Here is a 13,548-nt window from a genome sequence, read left to right as displayed (position 1 = left end):
TTTTAAAACAGTTACATTTTGGAGTTAAATGATACAGGGAACTTTGAATTAACATTGCATTAGTTGGTAATCTACTTTAGATTTCAGATAGTTTTAGAAAACAGTAGTTCCTTGCAGATGACAAAAATCATACAATTTCAAAATGATTTTATTTTATTAAATAAGTTTTATTTCTTTAAGAATAACTGAAGAAAATTGTTAGCCATTTCTGTACAACTGATTTACCGCTTTCCCTTGGATTTGCCGCAAACCTTAAATGATCAACGGGGCTGAGAAATGTTACGTTGCTGCCACATAGTGCACTTTAAACCTACAAGCATGATGTTAAGTCCACAGTCATTCGTCCGCTTCCTCGAACCTATTTTGAATAGTTCTTTTTAAGTTTAATACCGACTCCAGTTTCATCATTGGCTTCTTTTTTCAATCCCAGTTCATCAAAAAACAAAAAAACAAAACAGAGGCACATTAGAAATACTGCCATTTTCCAAGGACTGTGTCTTTGATTGCATCCACAAACTGTGTGGGCACCCAGTAGACCCAATATTGAGAGGCTTCCGTCGGACCCAATTGAAACGCCTGTAAGAGTGAGAAAATATGAATTAAAACGTTTGGTATGTACTGTAAAAAATCAGGGAAACATATTGTTTGAATCTAAAATGTTTAACTTTGTAGGGCATGCTGTTGGCAACAGCATATTAAAATGTATCTATGAGGTTGCCGAAAATTTGTGACGTCAGAAAAGGATCACAGGGCAAGAAAGGTTGGGGACTACTGGGATACAGGGTTCGTTTTGAACTAGGCAGGTGAGGGGCCTCACCACTGGTTTGCTCCGACCCCCAGGATAGAATAAAAACATTATTATGATCTAATTTTAAAAGCTTGTTTCATCAGCTGTTTTAGGAAACTGTGAGGCATGCGAACAGACGGAAGCAAAAATGTCACAATATGTTAGTACACACAAAAACAAACTAAACCACTAAAACCACAACAACAACTAAAGACTTCATCATTGCCTCAGAACCTGACCCAGAGGTTTGGCTACAACTTTTCATACACTGAACGCTGCCACTGTGTGCCTGTGTTTCACTGCTGTACATCAAGTAACAGGTCATTAAACTCCGTTCAGCAACACAATGGCCGACTTTCCAATTCACAATTCACTCAAGCTTCTGCTCATATGTGTTAAGATTGCAGATACCTGTTCACTGACATTTTAAATCAACCTTATCTCCTCCTCATATATTTTCTCTGCTCCGCTGTGATGCAGGCCCAGAGCGCAGGAGCTGTATCGTGTTTCATTTTTGGCAACAAACATAAAAAACGGTGACTGGTGTCTGAGCGATTACGCTGCTCGTGCATCACATCTGCACTGCAGGTGTAACGACAAGCTGATCCAGATCAGTCACTGGGATCAGCGCCCATGTGCTGTTGGTGGCGCAGTCGAACAGAGGATGTGGTTGTTGAATTTAAAACATACAGGAGAAAGAACGCCGTTTTTCTGGGCAGGCACTTTTGGGGGCAAAAATTGGTCCACTTCATGTTTATTTTGGAATCCAGTCATGGCAAAAATTTGACCATTTCATGTTTATTTTGGAATCCAGTCATGGGCCGAGAATAGATGGTTGGGTGGGCAGAAAGCGGCCTGTGGGCCACCAGTTGATGAATAATGTTGTGCCCTCCTCTCTATGGCCACACACCAAAGTGTGCTTCCAAACCCCAAATTTTCCATTCCAATGGTTTCAATGTTTGTTTGACGCTTATGGAAGCTGTGGTCTGTCTTAGCAGCACTTTCCATATTTTCCTAATCTGTTGTAAATCACAGCCGCAGACGCGTTCTATTTTGTCACGCCATTTTATTAAATCGATTCATCACTCCTTTTAATATTTATTCCAGATTTTGAATGCTCCGAGTCTGTTGTGATACTCTTCTGTAGCCTCTCAAGTCACGTTGACACGGTGTCATAACATCATTAATATTGTATGTAAAGCACTTTAAACCGCGATGTTGTGTAAACGTGCTTTACAACACCTTTGCCTTGCCCGCGATGACAAACGGCGCATTAGTTCCATGTTGTGCGTAATAAATATTCCCGTTTGTTTTTCACATGTATCCAATAGCAATGTGAGTAATAAGACTCATTACACATCCCGGAGCCAATTTAAAAAGACATCAATTATTCAAATGAGTAAAGAATCAATTGAGCTTTTCCCTAAGATTCATAATCATGATGTATATGTATAGAGAGAGATATATGACGCTTTTATGAAACACTATTCTTCTTCTGTGAGGAAATGGACCTTGATCTTGACATTAGTGTGATGAAGCACAGCTAGTCCACTCAGGATTTCAACAATGGCCTCCGACATTACACCACTTGCTGTATTTCTCTGGCATTGAAGCACAGGAGTGCCTTTAGTCATAAAGGTTAATCTGGAGAAAGCAGTGACATTTACCGCTTCGCTGCAGAGCCCATAATAGCGAATGATGACCCTGTCACTCTGATGTACACATACTGCAGTAACTTCACTCAAGCGCACCACCTGCGGTTAACTCACGCCGCAGACTGTTTCCTGATCTACCCAAAGAACTAGTGTCTGTGATGATTTTTCCAACACCGACTGTTCACGGACCAGTCATGAAAATCCAAAACAGCTTTTTTTGTGACACTTGGCAGGTCTTCAAAAACACTAACACACAAACACACACACAGCCTAGCATCTGAGAGCCTAAATTTAATCCTAACATCTGTACAACCTGGCCCTAATACTGACTCAAAAATAAACCACAGAATTGTGATTAATCAAGAATAATCCATTGTCACAAAGTGATTAATCAGATCAAATTTGAATTTCTTTTTTTTTCTTACAGCAGACAAATACAGTATAAGGAGCAGCAAGAACACTTACCATCATGTGATAGTCCTCGTGGCCTTCAAGCGGTTCTGACACTACATTTTTAATGGAGCCCATAGGAACTTTCTCTGTTCTCTCTGTCAGGTAAAACATCAATCATTAGAATCTTTCTGTTGCTGGTAAATATGGAGGCATTTTCACGTAGCGCTGAAACTTACCCTTCGTTCCGATCCACAGCTGATCCTGCTCTAGTTTGAAAGTGAGTCTAACTTTTCCTCCGGACTTGTTGTACATTCCGGATAAAGGCACTGTTGGTAATCGTTCCTGTTGGTGAGATCAGCAAACAGTTACTTCATATGTTCTGTTAAATGGACACATGCCCTCTACCCCAGAGTATCTACTAGACCAGACGTGAGCAAACTTTTTGACTTGCGGGCAACAATTGTCCTTAAATTGAACAGAGGGGTCAGAACCAGATAGATGGAGCGTTCTTGTGAATTAAGATAAATTACATGTAAAACTCATGCATAAAGGCTAAAATGCTTTTATCATGTTCTACGCCATCTATTGGGGAAACCTGGATATTGCAGGGAAAAGTATAATGTCAATATAAATTAATTATATAATTAGTAAGTTTGGCTGCCGGGATTAAAAAGCTGGACGGCCCCCCGGGCCTTAGTTTGCCAATGCAGGTACTAGACCCAACTAATTGAACAGTGTTAAAAAAAAAAAATGAAATTATAATTACATTTTGGATTAGTCTGGAAACATGTGCAGCACCAAATATTTCTGATGTAAAAAAAACTAAAAGTTGAAGGACTGGTTGGCCGATTCAACTGACAAGAAATTGGTTACCTATCTGCATGCAGACTCTGACCTTTGGCCTTTTGGTGAGCATTTTACACTCTGAGTGTGTAGTATTTTTAATGCTCTTGTGGAATGAGGAAGAGCTTAGTTGTAGACTGAAGATTGGCCATGAATTGAATGTCAATGGTTGTTTTTTTCTACAATACGTGTACTTTCACTGTACTTTATTTTATGGAATAGACAAGCTCGAGACACAAACCACCGTTCAGACCAAGTTGTGCCTTAAACAGCACAACACAGCGATTTAGCTTGAGATTATATTAATCTTTAGGTGTTTCTTTTTCCAACTAACGACTATGTTTTTCAAAAGGAAGTTTGCTTTGTTCGTTTCTAATTTAAAATCTATGTTTGCACAACAGATGGAAGACACAACCGATAATTAATATAATTTTTTGGTAATTCCAGAGGTCCCAATTAACAGGCCTTTTATCTGTTTGTTTTTTCTTTGCAGTACACACCTTTGTTCCTTTAATGGCTGGCATCACATCTTCTGGTTTACCTTTGTCCAGGACTTTCCTATGTTGCTGAAACAACACGACGCAAGTATTGTTAAGTACTGAAGCATCGCGTCAAGCTCGTTGAAATGTCACTAATAATACGTACCTTTTGCCTGCATAAAGGCTCCTTTTTGTTTTCTTCGGCTTTAACTTCCTCCTGAAAGACCTCTTTGGGTGTATTCACAGCTAATACGTCGTTTATTGTTGATCCTACCACCATTATTTTTGCACCACTTGTAATCTTTATTTCACGTAGCGTCTTGTCCTCCGGAAGTAACCCTTTGTACATTACTTTCTGCATTGCGGGCGGAAGACCTGTAATGAGGACAAACATGAAGACACAAAACATAAAACCTCTGTTTTATTATTTAATCTAAAAAAAAAAAACTAAAAAAAAACCTCTTACCTGTGAGTGAATGAATCCTGTCTTTTAATTTGGCTCCGGTGCTATCGACAGGAATTTTCAGATCATATTTATTTTTGTTCCAGATAATCTTCAAGTCCACTGTCTCCTGCTTATCGTCCATGTCATCGCCATTGCTAATACTAGAGTCCTGAGTTGTGGTTTCTCCTGCACTGGTGTGAGACGTTTCTGTGTCGCTTTTTTCAGAATGTTCCAGGAGAGGTTCGTCGTCGTTGGGCTGCGCCACGGTCTTCATTATCTCTTCTTCACATCCTAAAGGAGACAAAGTAAAACTGATTTACATTTTCATGGGTTCTATGGATGTAGCTGGGAAAATATTAAGACTTATGTCCTAGTTAATTTGGACTAGTACTAGCATAATCACATAAACCAACACTCAGAAAGTTGTTGTTACTGCTGTTTTCGTTTCTCTTGCTGTTTCTCTACGCCCCTGTTCTTTTTGTTAGAAGCCCGTCTTTGGTCATAACTCTAATCTTATTTACAGAGCCAATTATCCCAGTACCATTCTGTTTATCCTAATTAAGGATATTATTTTAATTGTAAATACAATTCCTTTCATTTTGCTTACAACTAATGTAGAGATCATGACTAAAGGCCTATATGACTGTAGTCAGCACATTTCAGAGCTCTCGAGTCATAAATGATGTCAGATAAATTTACACGCAGTCATCAAAGTTTCCGTGGTGTCTTTGATGAAATCACTGCCTCGTTGACAATTTGCTACGTAACTGCAAACGACATTGTATTTCATTTTTGTTAATCAGGCTTTTAATAGCAGGACAATTCACAAAAGAGATTTACAAGCGAGGTCTTTCCAATGTCTGAGAACACAACTTGGCTTTCCATGTGCTGGCTCTTTCTCTTGGTTGGGCTTGGACTCTGTATACAAATGCTATTAATAGACCACTGGCTTAATCTGGTTATTAGAGGGACAGGGCTGTCAATATAAATATAGTCACAGAACAGCAAGAGAGAGCTTATTAATCACTACACATATTTCTGCAAAATGACAATGCAAAGAATGTGTAATCGGACACTAAAATTGGACTGCCAATAGGTGTCCTTGGGTGACACAAAGGAAGCTATGACATAAAATGTATTATTAAATACCAATAGAAACAGCATGAAAGGAGTTAAAGGAGTTGGTGAATGCCTCATCAGAAGAAATTCAACCTAAGGCAATCATCACCAGACAAATAGTGCTGCTTATTGCATAAAATCGATCTGCTCTTTCAAGATCTGCTCTCAATTTCCTCCTAATAATTTAAGACCCACGCATCAAGTCTTTTCAAAAATAAAAAGGATTTACTTTGGCTTCTCCGCTATATTCTCAGGTTTGTCTTACATCCTTCTCTAATTGCTCTGAGCAAAACATGACGTATCATAAAACAGCTCCCTGAAGGAAAGAAACAAAGGTGTTCTTTTTAGTTAGCTTCTATAATAAGCGCTCATGGTGTCACTGCTCACAGAGGCCGAGTAAAAACACGTGTTTTTTGGGTAACCTTGGATACACTCGCTTATACTAACAATAAGTTTAACACAATCACAGAGATACGCAGTACAAATATATTCATTCATATATTCATAATACATCCTAACTCCTACTTCAACTCTACCCATCATGAGTATTATCCAAATCTGTTTGCATCTAACAACATGGTTTGTAATTAGCGTTAACATATGGTCCTTTTGGTAAAATGCATAGGTATGTTTATGTGTTTGCCGGTGCGTTCACTGACGGCAGTTCAGAAAAAAAGACAACTATCCAAAAAAACAAAAACAAAAAACGAACGGTTTCACTTTTGTATTCCTACTTTCTCTTTCAAAGCCACCTTCACAGTATATTTACTTTTTCATCCTCTTTCAGTAATATTTTTATTTCGAGGGTACGAAACACTTAACAGCAAAAAAATATATATTTTTTTATGTTAACAGAAAATACGTTCTTAGCGGCCTTATTAGGATTTAAATTTTACAGCTAAGTTGCAGTACATGTATTCTGTTAGTACTTCGCTGTAATTACCATTCCTAACTTGGTTTACTTAGGTATCGTGCAGTAAACGTAGAGGCATCCCATACTGATGGTGGTCAACAGTTAACATTGTCATTTTCCACATATATTGTTACATTTGACTGATGTGACCAAGCGTCAACGTTAGCTAGCCACACAAAATACACTCGTGGACTTTTTTGCGCATTGACGTAGCGGTACATGTTCAAATTTTATATCACCGCTGTTCAGAGGCGTCTTTATATAACGTGCCAGTCTAAATTAAGTGTTGTTTCATTAGCACAGAATCACAATACATGACCGGAGTGCGGCTGTGTTTTTCTCAATACCCACCATCCTGCGCCGCCATGATGATTGTGTACAATCTGTTAGGCTGTGGCAAAGAGATTACAGCGGGTAGGATGGGGTCCGATGACGACAGGGAAAAGTCTAACAGAGTTAAAGTATTTCAACGTGTAATAAAAATAACACGAAATTAAAGAATAGTTTAAAGCATTACACACCACACGACTATATCATCTTTAATTTAAGCAACCTTGAAAAGTAAAAGTATTTTTAGCAAACCAAATTAGGAATACAGGTAAAAGTACGCATGCGCACAAACCATGCGTCGCTAATAGAAATTGTTTTGTGACATTGCTAGTTTAATTATTTCAATTATATATTTAGTTAAACATAATATATACAAAATTAAAATGATGAAAAACATTTTTTTCACAAAGTAGTTAAAATGACACTATGTGTATAGTAGTCGATGAGTTCCATGCTGACAAACACGGAAGTTAAAGGTAGATAATGCTCTTTTTGTGCTACGGTTCTTTGGTGTATACGTCGAGGTGGCAGATCTCTGAAAGGTTATTGGATAAACCTTTTCTTCTTCACATTGTTTGGCGTATTACAATTTCAGTGACACTCTGTCGCCAACTGCAGGAATTTTGCTAGACTTCGTCTCCTGACCTGAACTCAATAATATAAAATTAAAAAAATAATTAAATAAATAAATAATAATAATAATAATAATAATAATAAAGTACCTTAATTGTCCCACAGTGTGGAAATTTGTTGTGAAAAGACACATACAGGAGCCACCACAGGAGGTGCCATTAAATACGTGATTGCAATCAAATATGAAAAAAAAGCACTATGATAGTGCTTTTGTAATGTTTGCAATTGTAAAGTGTATCTGTGCTGTTGTGTCTGAGATAAAAGTTTGTACAGGCACAATAAAGGTTAGACAGACCAGCATGAGCAAAATGTAGTACTTACTTTAAACATTAACACTAGATGTTGCTAAATCCTTCTAATTACACATTTTCCCCACAGGAATCCAAAATACTTACAATACATGTTGCATACATTTCCTTTTGTGTCCTCTGGTCGGCAGCAAAGAGGCGACTACTGTATCCTACTGTAAATGCCCAAACCTGAAAGAAGAAGAAGAGACAGGATACTAATGATGAGAGTTGTTGATGTTGACGAAAGGACCGTGAAAGTAATTCAAGTCACAAGTTGTCATTCAGGAACTTGTTGATATGAAAGGCGAGGAGTGCCTTGACCAACTTCACTCCCTCTCCTCTCTGTGCTGCTCCTCTATTCATTTCCTGTCTGTCTGTCCATTAAACTTTAACTGAAGTGACAGGAAAAGGACAACTTCAGTGGCTCGGCTGTGGTGCCATGGATTTATCGGAGTCATTTGCCGAGTCCACACGGGCTCTCTTTTAGATTTGTGGCTGATACGAATGGACAGCCACACACACTGAGAACAAATCGTATTTTTAACTTTCAACCTCTTCCTTTAGAATTCACTGGTGGCGAGAAAACACCATGGCAGACACGGGGACTTTTAACGTTGTGGTTTTAGGAGTTGGGTTTTTGCTGGTTTTCACAGCTTTCAACACTTGTGTAAATGTCGAGGTGAGTTTAAAACAAAAGTCGAGTATATTACTGCACGTTAACTGGCTCAGTTTTCAAGTGCGCATTTAATTCTACATGTAACTGAGATTTGGTTTGATTTATTTCGAGTCGTTAACCAAATGCTGCTGTTATTACGTGTGATATTATGTTTATTATTCATGCTAGCATTTACTATTCTGTATTTACTTTAAAAACACCCCACGGTGTTTTAAACGTTTTCCCTTTTTTAATGGCATAGGCTTACATTAAAAAAAATAATCAGTTCAGTTATGATTAACGTATTAACGTAATTTTTTTTTCTTTTCTTACAAAGACGTCAACCAAGGTTAGATTAGATTGTGAGGGCAGTAGGAAACGATTTAGCCTGCAAATGTGTGTCATGTGCATCTCGTGTTTCTAATTTTCTTTATTGGCCAGTAAAAGCACATGAATGAATTAAGGGAAGTTAAAATCATATTTTTCCCACTGTGCTACACAGATGTGCAACAAAAACGTTAGTCATCTGTAGGCCATCATACTTGAGAAGAAAAACTTCAGTGACTATATTCAATGATTTGATGTCTCTGTGTGATTTTGACTGTGATGGTTCAATTGAAGCAATAAGTTTGTTAGCCTAACTTTTTCTGTGTGGCTGCTATTGCACACATTAAAATATTATATATGTTTCTTTTTTTGAAAAAGTTTGAAAAATTGTTCCGGAAAGTGATTGAGAAGTGAATGAATGTTTTAGGAACCCTAGAGGTAATGTAGATATTCAATAAAACATTTTGGAGAGCTACCAGGATGAGGAAGACCCTTGAAAAGATTTATTGAGGACATGAAAATGGTCCCTGTAAGTGTACAGGAGGCAGGGAGAAAGGTGGGATAGAGACAGATTATCCACATCCTCTTGAAGAGAAGCAGCTCAATGACAAAATAAATAAATAACATAAGCTATTATTCATGCTATGCTTCCTTTGAATTTCACTTCTAGCAAACGGTGGTAAAAAGCCTGGATAATGGCACGTTCACCGGCAGTGGGTATAACAGGTAGGTCAGAAAAGATATGAAACTACTGTTACATCTTTTTAAAAAATATTCTTAATTTTTTTTTCTGGCTTTTGCAGTCTCGGAATAATCTATGGCGTCTTCTCAGTCTCAAATTTACTCGCACCAATGGCGGTTACAGTCATTGGCTCAAAGATCTCCATGTTTTTAAGTGGTCTGCTGTACAGGTAATTATGTTGTTCATTAATTATATTATTCTAACACTGCTTACTTAGAGGAAGGATTACGTTTGTATTCAGTGGTTTTCATGTTTTGTGTCCAGTGGCTACATTGCTGTCTTCATCATCCCTACCACATGGTCCTTGTACTTCACCTCTGTTCTCATCGGCATGGGAGCAGCCAGTAAGTTATTACATATTTGTTTATCCTAAATTGTTTTCACTTTTCTTTTAAATACTCATATACTTACTACTCCTTTCTAGTATTTTTTGGAAAATAATCCTATACATTCATTCATTCCTTTCTAGTATTTTTTGGAAAATAATTTTATATATATACATTTATATTTTTGTTCATATTTATCTTGCAACTATTTAAATAGTCCACATAACAAGGTTTGCTGAAAATGTATCTTTCAAATAGCTAAAAATAAAGTCATAGTTAGCTAAAAAAAAAGCCTAAAAATGAATAGGTAATAATTGGTAAACGTTAGCCAAAGTTTTCAGGAAAGAACTACTGTAGAAATACTGTAGCTTTAACCTAGATTTATATTGATAAAATCGTTAAAGATAGTTTTATTTAAAAGTAGCTTTCAATACACAATAGCTAGAGGGCAGCAAAGATTACTAAAACCTTAAAAAGAAAAAAATAAATCAGCAAAAGATAAATAATGTAGCCAAAAAAAGAAATCAGCATTGTTGCCAAAAGATAAATAATGTAGCCAAAAAAAAGAGAGAATACATTTACAAAATATTCAGTTTATGCATTCTGTAACAAAAAAGAAAGGCTTAGAAAGAATTAAAATGGATGGGAAATAAATTTGCTAAATTCAGAGCATGAGATCATCATATAAGGACATGTGTTCCATATCATAATCTGTTCCCCTAAAAACACAAGTTACAGTTAATTAAAACTGATACACTCTGTAGTGAGGCACATACTTAAATAATTCACCAAGGTTTTTTTTTCCTTCAGCCAATGCAAACTCAGCTTGAGTTAAAATTCAAATAGTGCTTAAAAAAATGCATGCACGGATTATCATGACCAGGATGTGATGATGCAACGTTTAATTGGCTCAAGAGCTGCTTCTGTAAATAGTGCCTCGCATTCAGAGTCTTCTCAGTGATGTTAATGAAAACGAGGGGAAAGCTGCTCCTTGCTGAATGTTTACTGGGGGAAAAATGAAGAGAAATGGTTAGGGAATGGTTTTTATAATGCGGGCTCGTTACTGCAGTACGGCAATGAATTTTCATCATGAGTCTGCTTTGGGAAAGTGTGTGCGGTGTTCCACTACACAGCTAGAGACCCCCCGCCCCCACAGTAAATGTGATTAATTAACTGTCTAATTGTTTGTCTATCCTCCTAAAATTGTCCATCCTTACTGCCCTTGCAGTGCTGTGGACAGCTCAAGGACTATTTCTGGTGGAAAACTCAGAGGCCTCGACCATCAACAGGAACACTGGGATGTTCTGGGCTCTGCTGCAGTGCAGGTGTGTAGCTTTATTATGAATTCTATTGTAGAAGACTGTTGAGATGGGTGGATGTGTACATGGATGGATAGATGGATGGACGAATGAAAGGATGGACGGATGAATGGGTGGGTGGATGGATGGAGGGATGGACGAATGGATGATGGACGGAAGAAGGGAGGGATGGATGGATGGACGGATGAAAGGATGGACTGACAAATGGATGAAGGGATGGATGGATGGGTAATAGACAGATGGATGGATGGACGAAGGAAAGGAAGGATGGACGAATGGAGGGATGGATGATAGATGGATGGATGGATGAATGGATGGATGGATGGGCGGTAGGTTGGACAGATAGATTGGTAGCGTGAGAAATACATTACAGCTTTAAAAAACAGGTAAAAAACGTGTAAAAGCAAGACAGAATTTCCCAAATCCATGCTGTGTGTGCTGCTGTCATGGCACATTGTGGTTTGTTCATTTAAAGACAGCAATGCTGTATGACTGTTGCCGTACAACATGAAGGTCACGGTAGTTCAGGTACTCTAGTATCCTCCCTCAGTCCAAAAACATCAATGTTAATCGGACGCTAAATTAACAGTTATTACAATGCACGTATTTGTAAAGAGCAGTTTCCTTGCATTACATAAGCCTGACACCGACGATTCCTACGAACTGTATTCCGTTAATCCACATGGGTTGCGATTAGACCCCGAAAACAGAGCTAGTGTTTGTTCTCTCTAACTGTTGTGCTACTGCTTCCAATTTAGAGGCAAATCGGCACATGAAGCATCTGTCGTCCTTCTCTTTTTCTCTCCCGTCCTCCCTCCCTCTCTCTTCCTCCCGCTCTGAATGATCCTTTTTTTAGCGCCTTTAGGTGCCAAAGTTTGGCACTGACAGATTTGGTAGAAGTAACTAACACTATGCAGAAGAACGGCAGCTGTATTAGCTTTCACTACATGTGTGAGTGGGAGAGAGGTAAAGAAAGAGGGTGGCAACAGCAGGTGAGGATAAAGTGAATGAAACCTCGATTTTTTTTTACATTTATTTTAAGCATTTCAATAAGATTCACTTTTGGCTTGCAGTGTTGATTTGGAAGGAGGCGTTAGTCAATGTATGTGAAAGTGCATTCAAATGAATCCACACTCTCTGATGTCTAGTTGACCTTAAACTTTGAAATTGATGCCCAGTTTGAACAGAATTAATTAGTTAAAAAATGTAAATAAAGATTCAAGAAGAAACTTAAACCCCTCTTTAAAAAAATCCCCTGTTATTAAGTCTGGGGAAAAAGTAATCATTCTTTTAAAATTTCCAAATGCCAAAACTGCACTGTACATCAAACATAATGTCACTGTCTTCTTCAACTGATGGACCAAAAAGATGTTCAAGAAGCATATAGAGCAAATTCACATGACAAATTTACATTTTTGTTTTCCTCCAAATACCATTGCATTTTACGCTCTTTAAATGTTTAACTTCAACAAATAAATACAGTTTGACAAATACAGGGGATCCTTGGTTTACGTCGTCCTCGACCTACGACTTTTCATACGTCCCCGTCTTCCATAAATTTATTAAGAAAGTCTCGTTCCAACATTTTGACGTACAATGTTGAAACCAATTTCGCATGGGATGTGAGTTCCCACTACATCGCGACCCCCTGTACTACCCACTATTTGGATTTTCCCAGATCAAAGGTTTGTTCTACCTGCCAGTGGCTCTACAGTGCGCCGCATTTAAAATGGAATCTTAACTGACTCTCACACACACACACACACACCGCGGTCTTACACACATAGGCATTCACGTGGACGGCCATTTGAATCTTTTCATCTCTTTTGTGCGGTTCACTGCCGTTGCACACAGGCCTGGACATCTAATTTGTATTTGCTAAAATATGCAAATTAAATTAGTATAATAATTACTTTGGCTGTCACCTGCACCAGAGCTCACAACAGGGCAATGCTAATCTAAGTCTGCAGTGGCGATCCCTGCCACAGTAAACTCATGAATCAGTTTTTCACAGCTTGCACACACACTTAAACACACACACACACACACACACACACACATACAGAGTGCAGGCAGTGCTATCAATTATGAATATCCCCCGTTATCCCCCATTGAAACTTTGGGAGAGAATAATTGCTCATATTTTAAGCTCCCACGAGGCGTTAGTCTAATAAAACCTGCTGTCACAGCAACTTATGAGCTAATGGTAAACTTTAAGAACAATACTTTGTCCCAGGCTGATTGAAGTCGCGCCTGCATCATTTACGGTTAACATGCAATTGTGTTTTGCAG

At 38.1% G+C, this 13,548-nt stretch overlaps 2 protein-coding genes across 7 annotated transcripts in view; one reads left to right on the top strand and one right to left on the bottom strand.

Annotated features, from left to right (window-relative positions):
• Positions 1-146: 146 nt before the first annotated feature.
• ubfd1 (ubiquitin family domain containing 1) overlaps positions 147-13,548 on the bottom strand; it is a 22,901-nt gene continuing 9,499 nt past the window's right edge. Inside the window, exons 3-9 of one of the 4 annotated variants that reach the window (XM_008329289.2) lie at positions 7,993-8,076; positions 4,624-4,893; positions 4,324-4,532; positions 4,179-4,244; positions 3,072-3,177; positions 2,908-2,990; positions 147-576 (exon numbers count right to left, since the gene is read on the bottom strand). In XM_008329289.2, the coding sequence (XP_008327511.1) occupies positions 466-576; positions 2,908-2,990; positions 3,072-3,177; positions 4,179-4,244; positions 4,324-4,532; positions 4,624-4,876 (828 nt within the window). In that variant the 5' untranslated portion in view covers positions 4,877-4,893; positions 7,993-8,076 and the 3' untranslated portion in view covers positions 147-465. Of the gene's footprint in view, positions 577-2,907; positions 2,991-3,071; positions 3,178-4,178; positions 4,245-4,323; positions 4,533-4,623; positions 4,894-5,015; positions 5,164-6,985; positions 7,127-7,992; positions 8,077-13,548 lie in introns of those variants that run through there. The other 3 variants (XM_008329288.3, XM_008329290.3, XM_008329291.3) reach the window with 3 other exon arrangements.
• The window catches only part of LOC103392637 (UNC93-like protein MFSD11), a 17,040-nt gene continuing 8,702 nt past the window's right edge, over positions 5,211-13,548 (top strand). For 2 of the 3 annotated variants that reach the window (XM_025064849.1, XM_008329286.3), the window contains exons 1-5: positions 8,084-8,566; positions 9,540-9,595; positions 9,673-9,780; positions 9,876-9,955; positions 11,166-11,262. In XM_025064849.1, coding sequence (XP_024920617.1) covers positions 8,477-8,566; positions 9,540-9,595; positions 9,673-9,780; positions 9,876-9,955; positions 11,166-11,262 — 431 coding nt within the window. In that variant the 5' untranslated portion in view covers positions 8,084-8,476. Of the gene's footprint in view, positions 5,976-8,083; positions 8,567-9,539; positions 9,596-9,672; positions 9,781-9,875; positions 9,956-11,165; positions 11,263-13,548 lie in introns of those variants that run through there. The other variant, XM_008329287.3, reaches the window with a different exon arrangement.

This window comes from Cynoglossus semilaevis, chromosome 17, assembly GCF_000523025.1.
Source record: "Cynoglossus semilaevis isolate Cse_v1.0 chromosome 17, Cse_v1.0, whole genome shotgun sequence".
NCBI classification, from domain to species: Eukaryota; Metazoa; Chordata; class Actinopteri; order Pleuronectiformes; family Cynoglossidae; genus Cynoglossus; species Cynoglossus semilaevis.
This window is presented reverse-complemented; position numbering and strand designations above follow the sequence as displayed.